General features: G+C 35.8%; 4 protein-coding genes across 8 annotated transcripts; 2 read left to right on the top strand and 2 right to left on the bottom strand.

Annotated features, from left to right (window-relative positions):
- Window positions 1-379: 379 nt before the first annotated feature.
- On the bottom strand, window positions 380-9,061 carry LOC136415610 (SET and MYND domain-containing protein 4-like). Of its 2 annotated transcripts, XR_010752621.1 has the most exons (15): window positions 8,831-9,061; window positions 8,537-8,768; window positions 7,803-7,977; window positions 7,483-7,633; window positions 7,191-7,358; window positions 6,834-7,128; window positions 6,338-6,624; window positions 5,978-6,158; window positions 5,694-5,844; window positions 5,329-5,454; window positions 5,075-5,237; window positions 4,822-4,947; window positions 1,178-1,230; window positions 920-1,125; window positions 380-558 (listed from the first exon to the last, which is right to left on the bottom strand). XR_010752621.1 is itself a non-coding variant. In XM_066400266.1 (13 exons), the coding sequence occupies exons 1-13, from the start codon at window positions 8,920-8,922 to the stop codon at window positions 1,215-1,217; spliced, it is 2,163 nt and encodes a 720-aa protein (XP_066256363.1). In that variant the 5' UTR covers window positions 8,923-9,061; the 3' UTR covers window positions 1,096-1,214. The 2 variants fall into 2 exon arrangements, 1 of the variants encoding a protein (XP_066256363.1); XM_066400266.1 differs by lacking the exon at window positions 380-558 and having other exon boundaries at window positions 1,096-1,230.
- LOC136415612 (uncharacterized) lies at window positions 626-3,732 on the top strand. Of its 2 annotated transcripts, XM_066400268.1 has the most exons (9): window positions 626-775; window positions 835-955; window positions 1,117-1,218; window positions 1,677-1,843; window positions 1,906-2,127; window positions 2,243-2,490; window positions 2,553-2,712; window positions 2,769-3,011; window positions 3,063-3,732. In XM_066400268.1, exons 1-9 carry the CDS (start codon window positions 708-710, stop codon window positions 3,277-3,279), a joined length of 1,548 nt encoding a protein of 515 aa, XP_066256365.1. In that variant the 5' UTR covers window positions 626-707; the 3' UTR covers window positions 3,280-3,732. The 2 variants fall into 2 exon arrangements, with proteins under 2 accessions (XP_066256365.1, XP_066256366.1); XM_066400269.1 differs by lacking the exon at window positions 1,117-1,218.
- Window positions 9,062-9,428: 367 nt separating the features above from the next.
- LOC136415608 (DENN domain-containing protein 1A-like) lies at window positions 9,429-15,520 on the top strand. Of its 2 annotated transcripts, XM_066400261.1 has the most exons (14): window positions 9,429-9,626; window positions 9,742-9,897; window positions 10,141-10,278; window positions 10,358-10,493; window positions 10,551-10,604; window positions 10,662-10,919; window positions 10,992-11,093; window positions 11,220-11,447; window positions 11,526-11,702; window positions 11,779-11,811; window positions 11,898-12,124; window positions 12,179-12,338; window positions 12,726-13,100; window positions 13,478-15,520. In XM_066400261.1, exons 1-14 carry the CDS (start codon window positions 9,610-9,612, stop codon window positions 13,847-13,849), a joined length of 2,433 nt encoding a protein of 810 aa, XP_066256358.1. In that variant the 5' UTR covers window positions 9,429-9,609; the 3' UTR covers window positions 13,850-15,520. The 2 variants fall into 2 exon arrangements, with proteins under 2 accessions (XP_066256358.1, XP_066256359.1); XM_066400262.1 differs by lacking the exon at window positions 12,726-13,100.
- A 285-nt stretch (window positions 15,521-15,805) lies between these two features.
- E(z) (histone-lysine N-methyltransferase E(z)) lies at window positions 15,806-20,894 on the bottom strand. Of its 2 annotated transcripts, XM_066400264.1 has the most exons (14): window positions 20,601-20,894; window positions 20,112-20,203; window positions 19,697-20,017; window positions 19,408-19,543; window positions 19,191-19,351; window positions 18,950-18,964; window positions 18,518-18,615; window positions 18,107-18,332; window positions 17,869-18,050; window positions 17,498-17,759; window positions 17,048-17,218; window positions 16,717-16,899; window positions 16,403-16,568; window positions 15,806-16,279 (listed from the first exon to the last, which is right to left on the bottom strand). In XM_066400264.1, the coding sequence occupies exons 1-14, from the start codon at window positions 20,759-20,761 to the stop codon at window positions 16,219-16,221; spliced, it is 2,235 nt and encodes a 744-aa protein (XP_066256361.1). In that variant the 5' UTR covers window positions 20,762-20,894; the 3' UTR covers window positions 15,806-16,218. The 2 variants fall into 2 exon arrangements, with proteins under 2 accessions (XP_066256361.1, XP_066256362.1); XM_066400265.1 differs by lacking the exon at window positions 18,950-18,964 and having other exon boundaries at window positions 15,809-16,279; window positions 20,601-20,893.
- Between the last annotated feature and the right edge of the window lie 301 nt (window positions 20,895-21,195).

Raw genomic sequence — 21,195 nt, 5'->3', positions numbered from 1 at the left:
GTCATTCTGCAAATAGGCCTTGAATAGATTCAGGAACACTGCCGCCGCGTCGAGAAAAATATGTTAAAAAAGCATATGAAAAATTGAGACAAAACTTAAGTAATCCGGAATAACACAAGAAGATAATATTTAAGTCCAATTTTTCCTTTAAGGAAGAGAATGGAAGGAAGGATCGATTGAAATCACACCGCAAAAATGAACAAAATCGCATTTTTATTTCAGTAAAAATACAGCGCAAAAATCCAAAAAATTCTGCGTCCCCTTTTTGTTCATCGGGAATTTATTTGACGGTAATCAATGAAACAGAATTAAAATTAACAAACCACCAGTGCGGATCAGAAAAAAGAACCCACAAATCGATCTTAACCACTTCTGCCCCAATATCCCCAGCACTTCAATTAATTAAGCTTTCTCCCCCACATTAATAATCCATTCACATTCTTTTGGAGGGAAATTGGATGGTTTCATGTCTGTTCCAACTGCGCAATTCACGATATAGCGACCCCCTGGTGTTGCCACGCCTTCTCCAAACATCCACCCTCCCTTACTTTCTCATCCCTTCGCAAAGGGGGAGCAAAATTGAGGCCGAAACTCTAACCCCAAGTGACAACGCTGTTGCCTCCGTGTTTGCAAACAAATCAATAGTGTGTGTCAGGAATATTGTAAAGTTTAAGGAGAATTTGGGAAAACAGGATTATTTCGTTGCAATGACCGAGTTCCAGAACGGTTTACCTCCCGGATGGCATACCAAATATGATGAGAATTCTGGACGATAGTGAGTTTATAGATAGATCTCATGGTGCGTAGATGTCCCTAATTATCTTTTTTTTTTAGTTATTATGTTCATCACTACAGCAAAACAACCACCTGGGAAGACCCGAGGACGAAACAACGAGAACTACAAGGAGCGTTAAGACACTCACCTAATATAACAGCTGAACATGCCCCGACACAGGTAGGTGCTAAGTTGCTACGACTTAACTGCTGAGGGTTTCTTCAAGTCTTTGCACGTTCACACATGGTTCTTGTCGAGTTACCAACTATTCTCAATGTCTTCTCAAAATTGCATTGCGCTCTTCAACTGCACATGCTCTACAGTAAACACACTATTTTCAGGCACATATCCTGCACAGATCACCAGAAATTAGAAGGAACTCTGTATACCCGAATCACCCACCACCAATTGAAGCTTTCTTAGCCAATTCCGTCCCAAGTCAGGTACAGCAACACCTATGAAAATACAATAAATATAATTTAAGTTTGATTTGAAAATGCGGAAGAAGTTTTGTATTCAACTTTTTTATTTTATTTGATCATCTGTTTTTTTAATTTTTTAATTTAACTAAATTTTTTATTGTTTTATTTAATTTTTTTCTATTATTAACATCAATAGTTTCTAGTAATCTTATAAAGTCACAGGATATGCGGTCTTAGTCGATCTACCTCCCACAGGGGGGTAAAAAATCGGGGCCATCAGAAGTATGCGCTGCCGCATCTTCTCATAGACGTAACATTTTTGATCATCTTGAAAATCATTCTGATTTCAAAAATGAAATTAATTATACAGGGTGTCTATTAACAATTTGTCACTAATTTAAAGGATGAAAAGTAAACATATTCAAATTCTATCTTTGACCAACTCTTCAGTCTCGGCGATTCAATGATGGAATTTTCAGGAAATCAAAATCGTTACCCGAAGTCCATTAAAACTGCGAAGCGCCAAAGTTCAAGACATTTTTCTTGCAACTTCGAAGTCTTCGACAGCCTTAGATGAATCCGTCGCCAAAATTGGTGCAATGTTTCCCACAGTGTCCGAGACCCACATACGGCTATTACTCAACAAGTAAGTGTATAATGTGTGTATCAATGCTACGTGTTGTTCGTTTATTTGCCACATGTCTTCAGATACCTTCATAGAGAAGCACTGGTCATTAGTGCACTGCAAGTCGAAAAGCACCCCATAACGACCCCAGGGCCGTTCTCGACACCACCACCTCAAAGAAACATATACATTAACATCAAAGACACATTGTCAAGGGCGGGAAGTCCCTACATTGGATCACGCATAGGCACCCAGGGGTTCCGGAGTGCTGGGAACCTTCACTCGTCACCGAAACTGAAACTGAGGTGGTGCTTTCGACCATAAACCACTGGTCAAAATTCAATGTTTATTCACTTTTGTTGTTTTCTCTGTTTACTCAGTTTTTCTCGTAAAATTTTCCCTTACGCTAGGTAGTTGTAGGTACATGAAGTCGATTTTCCCACATGCAGACGAAACGATAATTTTGGAATGCCTGCAAAATAACGACAACAGCATTCAGGTGACTTCGGAGAGATTGAGCGAGATGGGCTATAGCAAGAAGGAAAAGGTGAAGTCTGCGACGCCAACTTCTAAATCGAAGACCGTAGAAAAGCAAGAAATCCCGGTCGAAAAGGCCAAAACTCTGAATCCTCCCATGAAAACAAAGACGGTGGAAGACAAAGAAAAAAGTGGAGTGAAAACATTGGGGATTCTTGAAGCAAATACTAATTTGAATATCTGATTATTCCAGTTAAACAAAGCTTAAGGGATAAATATGCAGATGTCCCAGAGCACCTAATAGCTATGGCCTTGGAGAGCGTGAACTTCGACGAACGTCGTGCGAACGAGATTTTAAAAATTACAAAGGAGGAAGACACCGAGATAATGCAAATCAGGAAAAATTACAAAGAGTAAGCACCTGCTCTAACTTTATAACCGACTTACTGGCTACCCTTATCTAAATTAGGAAGTCAGCCTCAGAGCTAGATGGAGCCCTACCGTCCTCAAACACGAAATGCCAGATACCGATCACCCAAAGCCGTCAGTCAATAAAGTCGCTGTTAAAATGTGAGCCCAAAAAAGAGAACCCAAACAGATACAGTAGAGTCATAGGCAAAAATAACCCGGACGACTACAAATCGGACAATCTATGTAGTACTTCGGGACACAACAACGCACTATCCAAAGGTCCAAATCAAAGACTTCTCTTGTAAGTCACAGTTATCTATAGTAAGTTCTTACAATTGACGATTTTTTTAAGGGAAAATTACGTTCAATGGCAAGGCTCCAATAAGGCTATATCAAAAGGTCCCCAAGGACTATCAAAGGGTTCAAACACAGCCTTGCTCTCCCGGAAAATGTACACGCCATGTGGACCAAACGCGGATCTGCGAAAAGGTGCCACATGTGGGCTGGCTAAGGGGAGCCTGTTTAGTCAGATGAAGGCACTTATTGTCGGAGAGTCAAAAATAAATTAATTTAGATTAGAAAAGTGGAAAGCTCGGAGATGGGTTATTGGAAGGATTTTTCCATATGGCGCAATAACCAATTTAACCATTACTTTATGATTAAATATCTCAGAAATTGACAGTCAAAAATTGAAAAAAGTCGTAATATTTTTGCAGAGATGTGGATAAGTTTGGCCCATTCGCTGGAGACCATCCTGTATGATTATTATTTATATAATTAGTCTTAACATTCAATTCGAAGAGCTCTTTCCCTTGAATAGTATGTTTACAGCATGGTCACCCTAAAGAAAATTTATAAAGATTAACTCTATTTTTGGTCTCAAAGGATATTTTACGTACTACAAACTTATACATATTTTTTGTTTTATTATTATTATTCGTCCTGTTTAATTAACAAAAAGCGGGTAAAAAGTTCAAGATCTAGTCAAACTGAAAAGAGAATAAATGATTTTATTAGATGAATATCTTTTTTATTTTTTCCACAATCAGACGGTTACAGTCTAATTGATTTATTCCTGCATTACTAAATATAATTCCTGTCGACCCTATCCAGTAGGACGCAACCAGAGAATCCTGGGAAACGCGAACCGTGAATCCCAATAGACGCGAAGGGGTAACCTGGCTGAAAAAATTGAAATTTGCGTTTTTTTAAATCAGTGTATCATATCACTGGACCTCACTTCACTTTTGTTCGAAGCAATTCCACTCGTTACACAAAACTATAAATTTTCTAATTGGAAAAAAATTGCTATTCACAGGAGACCAATCAGAATATTTCAGAATTTGTCACTGAATTACGTGGATAATTAAAGAAAAGCTTTAATACTTCATTTTATATTTAATTATAAACCCAGAATGAAAATTAGCAAAACAATGTTCGACAAGCAATAAGACAAACATAGAGAAAATTAGTCCTTAAAATAAACGGGACAAATAATCGAAAAGGAAGTTATTTTCTTAGTAATCCATCTATAGAATAAGTAGGTACAAATAAATAAAGTTTAAAAAATGAGATGGTTAGGTAGTAGGTAACGAGTATTGGAGTATTGTGTAAACCCAAGGAAATAAGCATTGACCATGATCACCAAATTTGCTGGAAAATTAGTATCGCTTTTCAGGATTATTTTGTCCCTATGTAACAAAATAGCGTCAAATCTAGGTCAATTGATTTCTCAGGTTCATAGAAAAATTCATCGAAAGCAAGTTAAATCTAATACATTTGCATCTTACCTTATTGAGTCATTATTGATATTTATTACCTTAATAAAGTTAGTGACGATGAACAGACAAGGAACAAAGAGATTGGTCCCAACACTAATCTTCGACCTAAAGACCCGAAATTCAACGCTATTTACTGGTGAACGCTTTCAACCAGTAGCAATCAAAATTTTTTAATTTAAGAAATCACATGCAAATAAAAAAAAAGAGAATTGAACGGAGAATTATCTCTTTAGTTAACGCATAAAAATCAATGAGCAAAATCAAAGAATCTGTTTTGAAACACTTGATGTCAGATAGAATCGAGATAAAACCATCGGTAAAACTACTTACTGCAGTTGTTTATTTTGTATAAACTTTATCTTATTATTAAGTTTGTTAGTAATGTAAGGCGGGTAGTACAAATTTATTATATCCTTGGCTTCCCTTATCATACCATTAACGTTCTGCAATAAGGACCTAAAAATCAAATTATTCCTCTTATATATTATATAAATTAGGAAAAAAGTGATAGTGTGAACAAGTAAATTTATCATGCATTATTTAGTAACTTATAATAGTGCCCTTACCATCTTTTGATACTTACATGAGATTACTGCAGCTCTTCAAATGATTTTTTTTCAGGCAATGCAAGATAGTTAATGCAGCCTCATATAACCTAACTCCCACGGCTCTTGCGCTTTTCCCTCTTCTGACCCTTTCATGTTCCAGATAGAGTTGGAAATATGTTAACATATTTTGAGTATCCCCTTTAAAGAGGAAAATAAGCAATCACTACTTTAAAAACTTAATAATTACTATAACATCTAAATGAGTGAGCATAATACTTGTAGTACTTACCCATTTCAAGGTAACAGTCGTACAGTCTATAGTATAAATCTTCGAAATCTTTGTGATGTTTATATAAAATTTTCGTTTTTACATTCAGGCATGTCGTTAGAGCTTCTATCGGACTCACATTCATAGCTGAAAAGTGTGTACTTAATATTTAAACGTAAATTATAAAAGAAAATTATCGTGTATCGTCAAAATCGAACTTCTAGCTCGAGCACAAAGCTTTTAATCTCTTCTCTAGACCTGTCTCCAAAGAAGATTAGTTCAGAGGTTTTCTATTTAAATATCTAAATTTGCCCATCCTGTACATTCTTCTAGTGATTTATTTGAGTAGAAATTTTCAGCTTCATCAGAATTATCTTTTAGCTTACCTTCAAGGCATTTTTCACCCAAATTATTCATTACACTAAGCGTCTTGGCAGAAAGTTGATACTTGCATATGCGACACGATGCAACACTGGCACCAGGTAGAATTTTGATGGATTCTCTACATTCGGGACAGTTAAAGCCATCCAACAAATCCTAGAAACAACGAGTTTTTGTACCAAAATGACAATATAAAGTCATGAAACTAAAATTTCTAGACGTTTTTGAAAAGTCTAAAACTTTCTTATGGTGAATGGTAAAAGTTGTCGCTTATGACGAACATACTTACCATTTCTTTTAATTCATCACTGCATATCTCACACTTGCACTCAAAGTGATATAAACTTCTGCATAGTTTTTGTCTTTCTTCTCTGCTCGTCGTTCGATAATCAACACCATAACAATTGAATATTTCTTGGTTTTCACTTATATCTTCTAATGCTTTGACTACGATAGTATCACAGATAAAACTAGAAGAAAACACATTTACCTGGCCTTAAATATGAGTTTTTTGTGTCTTAGATATAGCCATTGTAAGTTTTCAAATGGTTACGCTATATAACACATGATCATTAAAGAAAAACTCGCAGCAGGCAGTGAACTATAGGTAACCTACTTGATGTTTTTTTTTAAAGATCAGTCTACTTACAAATTTGAGACATTCGGCCGGCATGAGTGGTTCATAATACTAACTGAGGGAAACATTCCGCAGGCAGTAGAAATAAGAACATCAGGAAGCAAAATTTCACTGGAGCTGCATGTCCAGTGCTCTATAATGCTCGAGTTGCAAGTCATCTGAGCGATGTGCTTAGTAATAAGGCCCCCGATAAAATTCTCTAAATCCTTCAGATCTTTCTTTGGACATTTCTCCTGTTTTAAATACCAGACGAAAAAGTCCGTGTAGTTCTTGAGATATGTAACAACTATTGTTGAAACCTAAAAACAATTAAAAGTTAAAATTAGGTTGCATTAGGTTGTGAACCATAAACGTAGGGCGTTGATTAAACCATTTACCATCAAACATTTGACACTAACAATAAATAACAGATGAATTTATCCAAGACATGCCTCTGAAATGAACGCTCACTCAAGATTCTTTTAACGATCGCCCTTTAGACTCTAAGCCAAATAAAACCTTTACTTACTAAAAAAAATAGAGCTGCATTTTTATTCTTATAAATATGTATCATCAACCTGCTGAAATAGGGATAGTTGTCTTGTTTATTCCCAAAATGCTTCAAGTCTTCCTCATGGTCTCCTTTTATGCACCGAAAGCCGGACTTCACTCCTTTCATTATAGATTTAAATGTCGGGAAGCCAATGCCCATTTCATACCAAATGTTTGCTTGCATTCCCTCGCATTCCCACTTATGGGATTCTTTCCACGACACTAATCGGCATTTGTCATTGCAGTAAATACATAACGTACAAGAATGACAACTGTAACGTGTAATAAACGTTAAAAGATTCTGTTGACGATATAAAATCAAGGAGGGACTTACGGAACACTACTCAAAACATCTTTCAGGCAATAGTAACACTTGAAAGGAATAAACTCTTTGTTATCCTTAAATACAGGGGCACATATGAAAGCTTTTTCTACGAAGAGTACGTCTCCCCGTTTAATATTTTTGGTGGACACAACATGTCGACCACGGGTTTTGTCATAACTAAAAGGATAATTTATTAATTAAGTGTCGTAATCTCTATTGAACATTCTCTGTGTTCTCATCTGATTGAATGAAATCATTATAAAGGACCTTAAATAAACAGAGATGAAGATGCTTTACTTACCTCATTTTTATTTTAGAAGAGGCATAGGCGAAATTTTCATTTTCACCCTCTTCCAATGCTGGAATATCATATGATTTCTCTCTAGAATTATCAGTATTCAGCATTTTCAGAGGTGATGCCTTAAGTTCGTTTAACTTTGAAATGAATTTATCTACAAATGAAGAGAAGAAAATTATGTAACTAAGAGGGGAATGCAAATCTTCACATTAAATAAACTTAAAAAGTTGTTAAAGGATATAAGAATTTAACATTACTATTGACTTATAACTCGTAAAACAAACCAATATTGGCATTTGCCATATAAAAAGAATTGCAAATACCTTTATCAGGTATACTCTCATTACGTAAAAATTTCAAAGCTTCATAAATACATTTGTTTAAGTCATCTTTTTGGCCCATCTCAATATAGCACTCTGCTTTTCTCATGTAAACCTTTGGCCTCAATTGCTTGGGATAGTTACTTTTGAAGCATAATTCTATATCAGTTATACAGTCCTAAAAGCAGATTCTTGCAGACAAAATTAACACAATTGTCAATAAAAATTAAATAAATTTTAAACACCATTTAAAATTCATGTACACAGATACTACATACACATAATATATCAGATAACATGATATAACATATGAGAGAGTATTAATATTGGTGACACACAGAATTGGTTTTAAAAGTGTTGTTTAATAATGGCTTTCAAGACGTGATTCCAAAGACTAGTAAGTGCATAAAACTTCAACTTAATATTTTAAAAAGTGAAGCAGTTTGGAAGCAAAATCTTCAAAATATTTAAAACTTGAACACCCCATGTCTCAATAACAAAGCATTCGCAACTACATGTTTTAAATGAAAAGTCATCTTATGTTAACCTCAGGAACTGCCTCCCAGAATATCTGCATGCCATTCCTGGATACCCCTTATAGGCAGATTAGTTCAGGGTCACCAAAACAGACCTAAGGTTGGAGTGGCGGGCTATCCTGTTTCCACCCAATTCAATTTAGATGGGTATATTATGTTAATTTCCCTATGGATTTCAGATCACTCTTGCCCAAGTCTTACCCTGTATTCTTTCAACTCCAAAAATGCAGCAGACCTGTTTGCTAGAGCTAACCCATATTCTTTACTGTTTAGTGTAGCAAAACACATACTTTTCGTGTACAGTTGCAAACATTTTACAAGTTCTTTACGAGCATAACATTGATTGCCCTCTTGGCGAAATTGGACTGATTGAGTATCATCCTTTAACACTTTGTTCTGGAAGTGCGTTTTGAGCCATGAATTTATTGGGGATCTAGGAGTATTAGAGGTTTATTGAACGAAGTTAAAAAAAAATGAATGAAGGAAAATACATACAAATCAAAGCTGTAAAACTGGGTAAACATTTCAAATATGTTTCCTTCCAGACCGGCAATCTTGTCTGTGTAATACGATAGTAGAAAATCCATGTTTCGTTTATATAGTTTTAAATACAGGGATGTGAATGCGATAATACAAGGTCAGAAAAAAGGATAATATTTCCAATTTTGGTTCAAATAAAAACTCAGATTTTTTCTATTTCTAAAGCTTCGCAGCTTTCCTATGTCTTTGAGGTTAGAATCCATCAACGTTTTGCTTTTGTTTCTTTTGACAATTTTGATAATTAATTAATGTGGATCTGGCCGTGCTGGCAACAATGCATTCGTGAAAATTGGTTACCCCAGGAACTGCCCTTTACCTTTATTAACAAAACCCTAAGATCTATCTCTGAGTTTTGGAACTCTTCAATTTCCCACTTCTCGAAAATCCCAATAATCGAATTTAAGAGGAAACAGTAAAAATACCTTGAGGGTGGTATACAGGGTTGCGACGTTGACATAGCTAGCTTTGCCACCTATTAAAGATGACCTATCCTTAACTCATCCTGATTGACATTTGCATGTCAGTTAATAATGACAGTGACAACAAAAATTTATCAAGTGGGTTTGTTATTTTTTTAGGTAATTTATTGAAGGAATAATTTTCTACAATAATTAAAACAGTACATTTCGAACCCTGAATTTTAGGATTAAAACAATCTTAAAACCTATCTATTAACAGTCGCAATGTGTGCCTGATTGCCTGCTTAGTATTGAATTGCATGTCACATTTCTGTAATGAGTTCAAGAATCAGGTAAATACCTAATTTTTATGCAATTCTATGGTACGACAATGACACCGTAGCTAAAATACTTTCTAATTTGTAATTATTTACGTATTTAAATTGCTAGGAATTGTTTCCCTTTTAGGGAAAACGTGAAGCATTTTTTTGAATGTTTTTGTGAAGTTGTTCCTCCCACTGAAGGTAAAGATGCCTGGATAATTCAGCAATATCCTGATAAATATAAAGATGCAGAAGTCCTAAAGTCAGTTCCGAAATTTGCATATCCATATAAATTCCAAAAGTAAGTTAATGTGATTATTTAAATATAAGGGTTGGCCAAATTTAATTTGGATGACAGTTCTCGTTCGCCAATCTGTCCAGAAAATTTATTAAATTTTGTGGAGAATAAAACTTTTAAACATACTGTTCTTGTTTGTCCACTCAAGAACCCTAAACTTAATTATTTCATAATAATGGTCTGAAATGCTAATAATATATAGAGCTCTTTATATTATGATGTTAGGGTAATTATTTAATATTTCAGTGAGGTCATTCAGCATTATTCCTTTGTGCTGACCGATTTAGAATCCAAATGGACCTTTGGTTTCTGTAGACACGATCCAAAATCTGAAACAGCCATTGTAGTACTAAGCTATTTGCCATGGCATCAGTCATTTTACAAGTAGGTAATAGGTGGAACAGGAAACTAATAATTGAGAGTTATTTATGCATGACATGAGTTGATATTATTCTTCTGGTAGATTTCTAGATACAACGGCTGTGTTGATGCACAGCTCAAGAACTGAAGACCTTAGTGAATTTTTGTCTACTCTATATAATACTAGAATTGCTGAACCAGGGAAAAAAATTGTTATACCTTTTAACAGGGGCCAAAATGTAAGCCTGCCAATGCACCATCATTAGGATATTTTATGAGAAATTCTTACATTTCAGACATTTACTGTTGATGTTCCTAAACCTTTTCAATTACCAAGCATCCCAGAAAATGTAAATAATACACATTTATCTTTTTATACATTTTTAATTATCTTACTGATGTTTCAGCGCAACCTTACAGAGTATTATAATGCAGTTGATACAAATAACATGATGATCATCTTTGCCTCAATGTTGTATGAAAGGAGAATAATTTTTACTTCTAAAAAGCTGAAGAGATTAAGCGCCTGCGTTCAGTCCGCAAACGATATCATTTATCCGATGATATGGCAGCACATATTTATTCCCCTCTTACCACTGTCTCTTGTAGATTACTTGTTGGCACCCATGCCATTTTTAATTGGTGTTCCTGATGAAGTTATGAAGGTTTGTATTAATAAACACAATTTCCTAAGAGCACAATATAATTTGTTTAATGTATTTTTTGATTTGGTTCAGAAAGTTTCCAGGTCAGAGATTGGCGACGTTGTTATTTTAGATGCTGACAATAATACGGTAGAAACCCCCTTTGATGATTTAAATAATTTACCTCAAGATGTGGTAAGTTAAAATTTTATTTTAATCTTTGAACATAATTTTCTGTATAGCAAATTGATCAAGTTTTTTTTAACAAAATCATGTTTTCTATCTATGAAAAAACTAATAGTGCATTTAATCAATTTCCAGATAACCTCCTTACGAAAACAACTGCGCAACAAATCAGCCGTTTTGGGTGATTGGGTTCCGAGAGCGTTTTTACGGGCGCTAGTCCAGCTCATAGGAGGATATAGAGATGCCCTCAAATTTCAACACGGACAAAAAGTTACCTTCGACGAAGAAAGATTCATTGAGACTAGACCCATATCTTTACAGCCATTTTTAAGAAAAATGTTGCAACTACAAATATTTCAACAAGTAAATGATACCGGGTTCTTTTACCTGCAAAAATTTTTTGAGATTTATGTTTATATTAAGCTGTATTTTTTTTTATAGTTTATTGAAGAAAGATTAACTTTGTTGAATACAGGAAGGGGATTTTCTGATGAATTCGAGTTTGAATTGGAGAATTACTCAGCCAAGTCAGGCTCCAAATTGAAGCAACAGTACAAAGAATGGACGTCATCGATGAAGAAAGAAGGTACTGCCTTTTTGAAAAGCGTCAAGGAGAAGGTACGTTTTTGGATAGAAATCTTCGCAACATTTGAATCTATTAAGTCTATTTCTAGACTGATTATTTAAATTTCAGGCAAATCCGGCTATGAAGTCAGCTGTTAAAACGGTGAGTGCGAGATGTATTATGCCACTTTTTTTTGCATGACATAATAATTGTGTCTCAGTTATTTAATAAAATCAAGTTTTGTTCAGGTTAAGGATAGCGGAAAAGGAATGAAAAGTGCATATAAAGGTCTTCGATCCAAATTGAAAGACGGCCAAGGCGGTTCCGATTCTAGCAGTATGTATGGCAGCGCTAAACCTCGTTCAGCGCCCAGTTCACCCACGACCAAAAGGAAAATCATGTCGGATTTCATGATTCCAGTAACCAATTATAAAAAAGATGCTTCCTTGGCCATTAAGAATGCCAATTTGCAAAGGTAGGATTAATCATATTTTTCTGAAATTTAGCAGTCAGTTTGGTTGTAATGTAGGTCGTACAGTCCGTTGAGTCCGGGCTCGCAGCCTCATACCCCCGACGTGCTCGATACACCGAGAAGCGGTAGCCCTATAGAGATACCTCGAATAGACCTCATGAATGAAATGCAGGATTTACTTCAGTTGAAACTTGACACGCCGCCAGTAGATCGCTCAGTAAGTCTCTTTATTGAACACTACATTGTCCCGGTTCTCATCCGCCAGTCTATCTAAAAAAGTGATCAACTTTCTGACTAAATTGGCAGATGTTCTATATCTTGTTTGTATGCTGAGATTTTTAGAAAAAATGCTCACACAGGTGTCCTTTTGTTGAAAGGATATAGAAGTTACACCAATGGTATATTAATAAAAGATACGTTCAATAAATCATTATTTTTTATAGAAGAATTTAGTTTTAAAGATTGTTATTTTTATGTAATTTTCTTTAAATGTATTTGCTTCATTCCCTAGTGTTTTATGAAATGTGCTTTATGTTTTGCGTCCAAAATACTACATAAAATTGAGTGCAATGGTGTGGTGTTCACTGTTTCTGGCTTTTTGCAGCTAAAACCTGTTCGCAGCTTGGAAAACTTCAAAAATACGATTAGCTCGCCCGCCAGTCCCGACAGGTGGCCAATCCCGCCTCCTCGGCCCTCATTACCACCGCTTCCATCTTTATCCTCAAACCGTTTTTTCCTCTCCTCTAGCCACCGAGATACTCGGAATTTGCTGCAGTCACCTCTTGACGACACGTTTTCATCCCCATCCAAAATCCCCTCCAAACAATCGCAGGAGGACCTGTTAGACACGTCCAAAGCATTTATTGTTGGTGGAGGACAGAATGAGAATGGTGATCCGGTATTTTATCTGGCAAATAGAAACAGTGTGGATATTGTAAAATTGACACCGCCGATGCAGTACCCTCCCAGCAGGCGAAAGGTGAGTGTAGTTCTTGCAGGGGTTGTAGATGTGAAAGTGTAATAGTAGCGTTCTTGGGTTAAATAATAGGAAAGTTTCTGTTTCGGTTGATGTAGATATACGTCTTCGGAGAAATTTGGTGGATAGATTGTTGGAAACAGAATCTCTTCTACATACATTTGCTTCTTCATGGAGGTACTGCCTAAAAAACTGCATGTAACGGGTAATTATATTTGGACTATTTTGACCACGATCTTCTATTTCCAAAGTAAAGAAAAACTGATTTTATGCTTTTTGATTGCGCCCAAATTGTTAGAAAGCTTGATCGTTTTACTCCATGTCTGCCTTATTTTTTTGTTAAGTCGTGCATTTCCGAATTTATATAAAAAACATTTCAGCAACCGGATGTCTCAGAGGACCTCATTCGCCTAGATTCGACATCAGACTTGGACGACTTCGACCCCCTCAAATCTCAATCATCCACCTCGTCATACTCCACACCCTCCGACAATCCCGCCGTCCCGCCATTGAGCGTTCTGAACCCCCTGTACAGTTCCTCTTACGAGAACCACCAAATCGTCTCGAATGGGGTAGGACGAACGACAAGTTTTAGCAGACAGGACCAAGACCTTCTCCAAGACTACGGTTTGAACTTTAATTTTACTTCCGCGAGAAATTCGGAAAGCAGTCGGGGTGAAACTAGCTTCGATCCCTTTACAGTACAACCGAACCAATGCAGTCCTCAGAAACAATGGACTAAGTTCGACTGAGTAAATTGCGAAGTAAATCATCGGGTGTGCACAAAGAGCTTAAAGGTAATTCCGGTGCCTTCATAAGAGCATATTTAGCCGGAAGAAGTTGCAGAAGGCGATATAATGAAGCTTTGAGGTGCTGCAATAGGTGGTATTACTTATTGAAGGTAAGGTACGACTTATTCGTTTGGTGAAATTGTTGGAAAATTGGTTAAAAAGCGAAAACAGCATCGATAGCCTCTGAAAAAAAAATTGAAATATTACAGACATTCCTATTAAGCAGTATGAAAGACTATTAGTCGAATCAATATTTGATCAAGATTGCATTAAATCAGTGCAAGCAATATTATAATTTCACCGCTACACCACAAACAAGATCGAGGGCTAATTGAGAACACAATGCGTTTTCTTTGTGTGATTTTAAGGATATATTAGTTACGGCGATGTGTACGACATTTTGCCTCATTAGATATTTATCCGATTTATATTAAATATTATCCGAAATAATTCAAATGCTGAGGTCTTAGCTTTATTAAGTTATAAACAGTTTTTTTAATACATTTTTTAGTAATTTTCCTGATGTTTTCTGCAATAGCTTTAGAATGTTTTTTTGGGCGACCTGTTTGTTTCCGAGTATTTACAGTATCCGTTCAAAACACAAAGGTTTATTGCCCAGTTGTCAAGGCTAACAAAATGAACTTACCGGCCTAGAAAGGTAAGCAAAAAGTTACATCATAGGTCCCTTATGTTTCTAGGATGGAAAGTAAAATTTAGGGTTAACCACAAATATTCTAAATTATCTGAGTGCAAGGAAATATCATTTCAACAGTTTTTTTCTTAAGTATTGTGATTATGCGGTGACGATCATGCAAAAAATAGTATAAGCATCACTAATACTAAGGCGTTTTACTGGTCTCATAGTAAGTGGCACATCGAGGCCTCCATTCTATTTCCTTCTCTAACATCGTTTCTCATTCCCATGAAAACGGTTATCATTAATTAACCAAATCAATAACGAACTTCCACCATTATCTCTTCCATTAAAAACTGTTCTCCACTATCTTAAACACTTCATTTAGCTTGTAGGTACTTTGAGATATATTCTCTAGGGCTTTGTAGTTTCTTCAAACGTCCACTGCTTATTAAAATTATTTTAATTTTGTTTATTGGTCTGAAACTGATCCGTTACTGCTTTAGCAGGTAAATGAAAGAATTGATAAGTGCGAGAAGTGACCAAATTACGGTTTTTATTTTAGGGGTCTTAGCAACCCTGAACACATACCTCAATTTCTAAGACGGCCAATACATTTTTTAACGCAGATCAATAGGTGCTATATTGCGCAGCCTAAAAGTTAGTGACCCTAAATAGTGTGTTCCCTCCTTTAGTTCAATGCCATTGAATTTGAATAGTTGCCGCTTAGTAATATTAACCAATATATTGTATACATGGTGCACATAGTCTATTTTGAATGTATTTATTTCAGAAAGGAACGTAAGTATTGGAACGAGAATTTGTTCCCTATTAATTTCAAATTGCGTAATCGAGGCAACATTGTAAATTTTTTAACTGATTTCTGTATTATCATTATAGACTTAGCTGTGATATGAAACATTTTATATTATATTTGAGATATTTAATATTGAATTTGTTTGTTTATATTAATATTTAAATAAAAGTATATTGAGAATTTATTGTTTTTTGATGCTATATCTTGGTTTATGTCTTCTTAGAATATTTAGTATTTGCAGTCTTCCTAGGAGGTTACAGGAACTTTAAGTTCCTTCGTTTTACCCATATTTTATTCAAACATTAAACACAATTATTCACCAAAAATTATTTCATTACAACAATCAGTGCAATAAGCAAAAGAAAGAGTATATCTAGAACTAAATCTTAAAATTACCTAAAACATAAGAAATTGTAAAAAGTTCTACATGTAGAGGTGCAAAAATTAAAAAAATCGAATTAACCCGAAATATAATCCAATCTGCCGGTAAGTAGAAACAATTAATTACTTCAGAACTTCTTAAAAGCAAGTGAATCTGATCAAATTAACAATACATTTAAATTATTGGAGACTAATGAATAAATACATCCATCACTATCATTCACAATACTATAGTTTCAGTAAGAACCTTTAAATGTAATTCGTATAAAAATATAATAAAAGTCTGAAGTAAAGAGTGTAATATTCCTTGTATAGTTTCACAAAAATGATATTTGAGATTTCCTGTCTTTCTGTAACTATTCCATTTCCCTTAATCTTTTCACGGAGTTTTTAACGATTTGATTATTATATGCGATTAGACAATGCATACTTCTAATAGACTCTCTAATAGAGAATTTACACGTGGACTTTTCGTTACCTTGACATCTTATAACTAACTTACAAAAATTCCATTTCTCTTTCGATACCCACAAATTTCAATTGTTCTGTAGGTCCATACCTGGAACGAGTACAAATTAATTTAATACAGAATTACTCACATAAAAATGATTTGTGAGTATAAACTTGTTTATTATCAAAAAATGTTTTTTTTTTACATTTTATTAATGAAATGACCACCTACCTATAATCGAAGAACAACTCTTCTCCTGGCTGAATGGCCCTCTTGGCGAAAATCCCAATTCTGTGATCTCCGTTTACCATCATCACTTTCGCGTAACAATTCGGGTTTATGGAGTGGTTTGCAAAGCGAATTTTATTGCCCTTTCGAGTGGCGTCCACAACGAAGTCTAAAAAGGATAAAAAGAAATTTTCTCATTTTTGATCTAAATTCGTGTTGAAAGCTTCAAAAATGTCCACGAAAGGAAACTTTTGCGATTTGGTTTCAACTTAAGTGTTAAACGCAAAACTGCTTGGTGGATGATAAAGCCAATTTACCATTATTTAAATTAAAAAGAAACGAGCACATGTATTTGTCATACACCTTCCCACGACGATCTGCTTCGTCCTGCGAGATTATTTCCCCGCAATATTCGGAAATGAACTCGTTCTTCTGGGCGCTGTCCTTCAGGAAAATTCCCCATCCGGCCACATCCGATGGAGCCATTAGAAGGTGTTTGTCTATGTGTACAAAATAATAATACATTGTTTTACTCTTAAATTTTCACTGATCTTTTTGTAAATATAAGTTTGTGTCCTAAAGCTATCGAAAGCAATTAAATCGTCTTTGCAATTCAAACATTTCAAGATATCATGAAGATGTACTTACGAAGTCCTCTCTGCACACTAACATTTTTGCAGGTAATCTTGGATACGTCAAACTGATCTGCTCCGCAGGTCTGACATAAGTCTGGGTCGCATTCTCTCACTGCCAAATAACATGGACATTGTTTCGTATTGCATTGCGCCTTGCACCGACACCCGGGGAATCGATTTTGACCTATAACAACAGTTTCGTGCTTTGAAATTTACATGAGCAAAGTAAGCAATTGTAATTTTTTGGGGTGACGTTAACCCCCCTGTAAAGTAATACAATAATACATTGGTCTGTTTCCAATGTGTTTAGATCGACCCTATCCATGGACATTTCTCTGCGTTACAAACGGACAAGAAATTGTCACATTGAATAAATGTTTCAACCATTAAATACATCTACAATCAATCTTTAAGAGAGTTTGGACTCCCTGTATACTTAAGAGAAGCAAAATGGATTGCTTACAGTCTGAACTGCACTGGCAAAACTTCTCGCAAAAATTCTGAGCGCCTATGCAAGGGCAATTATTATCGCAGTTCTGTCCCGGATGATCACACGGAGTGAAGTTATAAACGTGATTGCTACTCGAGTCCTTCTTCAGCTGAATCTTGCGACAGTGCATGGACCATAAACGATATTTCTTTTTCTTTTTACGGGGAGGGGTGTAATCCCGCATAGTTTCCTCTGCAGGAATATCAGCAGCTTCTTTCTGGGCAAAGTGGTACACCTAACAGAGAAAAAGTATGAAGGCTAAGCCCATACAAACAAATGAACTTATCCCAGATAATAAAAAACTTTTTTTTATATTCCACTTCGATGAAATTTGCTAAACTTACCTGCTGGCATGTTTTTGTCAACATGATTTGGGCAACAGCGCAGTAGTTGTTTAAAAACACTTTATGCAGTCCTCGGAACAAACTTTCGTCGGATCCAGTCCACTCATTATGGTCATTGGCACCCATTAATCCCAGGAGGCTAAATGACGTAGCGGTGGATACTGGATCGCCGTTTTCACAGTCTAGATGCGCCAAATTTATTGTTAGACGAGTAAATAATAAGTACTTGTTATCTTACCTTTGTTGCTATCATTGCTATCTTCCGAACTTGCCTCATTTCCAGAGTCCACACTGGTTTGCTTGCAGATCTTTCGCGGATTAGAACCGTTTACCACCACCTTAGCTTCAATCACTTCGCCTATTGATTTGCGCTTCTTCTCTTTTTCAAGTTCTTTCTCATTTTCCACTCTCTCCGATTCCTCGTCTTGTTTCGCTTTTGCAGCCAATTTTTCTTTAACTTCATCCTAAAGAAGAAAAGTTTATTCATACATCACGATCATTCACAGACCTGCTCTAGTTAAAATTTTACTCGTTAAAACTGTTATAGTTTTGCAGGCATTTAATTCAAATGTGGAGTTCTACACTACATATCAAGTCCCAGACAGATTTTTACATTTGGAACATTTGAAGAAAAATATTTTCTTCTTACCAAATGCATGTAGCAATCAAGTCCACATGGCTCACTAAAAGGTTTCAAATCAGGTCCTCTTCTCTTCTGCAAATTGGGTCCTGGGCAGGCTTGCAACCCTAATCAAAGATGACATTTGAGGCTACCAAACACGAAACACAGTAAATAAAAGGCGGAAATGATTAATGAGATGGTATGAATGGTGAGAAAAAATGTTAAATTGGACAAATTTAAGTGTTGCCAGGTCGCGCTCTGTTTCCCAATTAAATAAGCAAGGTATTAAGGGCTGTCATCGTCAAATGTTGTTGATCTCTGACATTGCATATTGACATGTCCAAAATCGACTGCTTATGTAACAGTGCATATATAATTAAAGTTTGCAGGATAAGCAGTTTGCGAATATGAAAATGGAATGATAATAATGAACGAAAATCGGCTATTAAAATTACACACCTTTACCTTCCGATCCTTAAGGTGTGTGAGCAAGTCAAAAAAAAAATCATTATTTAAGTGAAAAGGAGAACTGGAGAACTAAATCTAAACGAATCTAAATAACTCTAAGCTATATCAGCCTTCAGTATTTCCCAGCTGAACTCGTAATTCTCCTAGAGAAAACTGAACAATATGCACTTCCATTATTATAAAACTAACTGCTAGGAATTTTTCAACACATATTCACACATTTCATACTTACTGTGCAAGAAGCAATCATATTTAAAGCACCTTCTGCAGAAAAGAGTGTGGAATGAGTGCATCGTCTGTTCCCTTGGCACGGAGGCGGCATTTGGGCCATCTATATTAGGCGTACATTCCGGAGGAGCGCTCGGATCGGTTCTCTCAGTTAATTCTATATATCTGCACAATAATTTAATATTTGTAACATTGTCAACAGACATAGACTGCATCGTTACTTATCGCGAAGTTCTTCTGGGCCACCTTTATCTGGAAACTGGCTAGATATAGCTTGGAAGATGACAATAGACGGGAACTCCAAGCTGCTCTTTGTTTTATCTGCTTCATTGATGGGCGGCTCTTCTTTCTCGATATCTGAGTTTGAGAAAAATATTTTTATATTTTGTGACAAAGATTATTAACTTCATTTTGCCTAAAGTGAATTTGATTTCTGTTAAATATGAAGGTTTAACTCTAAACTGAACTAGAGTTCAATAATAAGAACTGCACATCATACAGCAACCTTACCCTTCTCGTCTTTCTTCTCATCCGCCTTCTTATCCTCAGGTTTATCCTGGAACTGCATAAGGGCATGCACCAACTCTACAAAAAGCTCGTCGTCTATGAACCCTGACTCCTGATCGCCGTGCACTTTGCCGTCGTAATTTTTAATGAGCTCTTCAATAAACGTTCCGTCTTGATCCAATATTTCATCACCCATGTAAGGAATGTTATGCAAGACAGTCTCATCCTCAACCATGAAATTCTGTTGAATTGGGGCCCATGTGTACATGGTGGGGATGGGGGTAACGGCATTGATGATTTTGATTGTCGTCACCTGAATGTCTCCTTTAGGAAATAAGACATACATATAACTGGTGTGATATAAAGAGCTAACATTTGTATTTGAAAATATACAGATTGATAGAAATTGCATGGATACCTTCATTTCCTATAACTTCTGCCTTTTTCATGCAAGTTGAATGGGCTGGGAGTTCAGGAAGTTGAGTCCAATATGCTCTAGAATCAGTCCATCTGGAAGCGCACATTTTGTTTCAAAATCCACAGGTCATTGACTACTTCATTACTCCCAAAGGATATGATAGGATGGGGATGGCCAATTTGTTGATGGTAATATAAACAGTGATGGATCTGATAATGGTAATAAACGTCTTTATTTCCTCAAAAGGTGTAATAAAGCAAAGCCAAGCAGGTAAAGGCTATGAAATAAGTATTGACCTGAGCAAGGAACTTGATACTGATCATGACATCCTCTCTTATGTCAAAAGCTTTTGTTTTTATTGACACATATTTAATCAAAGGGATCATAAGCAACATGCATATGACAATGATTTTGAGGACTATAGGTTGAGGGGTTGATGGGGGCTAGGATGGTTGATGGTATGCACAAAGAGAAATATTTAGAACTTACTTCTTTTGATCTGCTATTAGGGTCTCAGTCATTTGGTCCTTATTTTTGGTCCATGCTACTTTAACATCATCAGCTCGTTTATATCTCTTTTGCTGCCTTAACCGTAAATACTCCTGTTTCACTCGTTTCCGCCAATCCAAGTTATTCTTATTTTTCGACATGATATTGACTTGCTACTTGTTTTAAATTTGGTTCGTAAAGGCTTGCGTCCGTTCTTCCTATTGGCTTCTTATTGTGAATGGTATTAGGTCCCTCAGGGTTACATATTTATATATGTGGATCAGATATTTTGTGCTGAAAATGGCAATTTGGTTACGAATTGTGAAGTAAAGTTACATCTATTAATGTATTAAAAGTACATTTCTATAATACATCTTTACAGCGATGTATCGCTGTAACTTTCGTCAATTTACGTTAAAGTTACAGCTGCATATCGTTAACGTCAGATAGAAATGGTTAATGAGTAAATTTCTTTTACATTCATTCTCGCTCTCATATTCCAGGCAGAATCGGGTTCCGAGTTGAGTTCAAACTGGGGGCTACGTGGAATTGGGGTTCAACTGGACCTAAACGCAGGCTATAGAATATGCAGATA

The sequence above is a fragment of the Euwallacea similis genome, chromosome 20 (genome assembly GCF_039881205.1).
Source record: "Euwallacea similis isolate ESF13 chromosome 20, ESF131.1, whole genome shotgun sequence".
NCBI lineage: Eukaryota > Metazoa > Arthropoda > Insecta > Coleoptera > Curculionidae > Euwallacea > Euwallacea similis.
This window is presented reverse-complemented; position numbering and strand designations above follow the sequence as displayed.

What these genes read in the sequence shown, in the direction of transcription:
- LOC136415612 (XM_066400268.1), top strand. Translation starts at nt 708, where the DNA reads ATGACCGAGTTCCAGAACGGTTTACCTCCCGGATGGCATACCAAATAT. An exon ending in CCAATTCCGTCCCAAGTCAG is followed by an intron (nt 1,219 to 1,676) that starts GTACAGCAACAC and finishes TGGAATTTTCAG; the next exon opens with GAAATCAAAATCGTTACCCG. An exon ending in CCAAATCAAAGACTTCTCTT is followed by an intron (nt 3,012 to 3,062) that starts GTAAGTCACAGT and finishes GATTTTTTTAAG; the next exon opens with GGAAAATTACGTTCAATGGC.
- LOC136415610 (XM_066400266.1), bottom strand. Translation starts at nt 8,922, where the DNA reads ATGGATTTTCTACTATCGTATTACACAGACAAGATTGCCGGTCTGGAA. An exon ending in TCTTCTAAAATAAAAATGAG is followed by an intron (nt 7,359 to 7,482) that starts GTAAGTAAAGCA and finishes TTATCCTTTTAG; the next exon opens with TTATGACAAAACCCGTGGTC. An exon ending in CGGCCGAATGTCTCAAATTT is followed by an intron (nt 6,159 to 6,337) that starts GTAAGTAGACTG and finishes GTTTTCTTCTAG; the next exon opens with TTTTATCTGTGATACTATCG.
- LOC136415608 (XM_066400261.1), top strand. An exon ending in TATCCATATAAATTCCAAAA is followed by an intron (nt 9,898 to 10,140) that starts GTAAGTTAATGT and finishes TTAATATTTCAG; the next exon opens with TGAGGTCATTCAGCATTATT. An exon ending in TACCAAGCATCCCAGAAAAT is followed by an intron (nt 10,605 to 10,661) that starts GTAAATAATACA and finishes CTGATGTTTCAG; the next exon opens with CGCAACCTTACAGAGTATTA.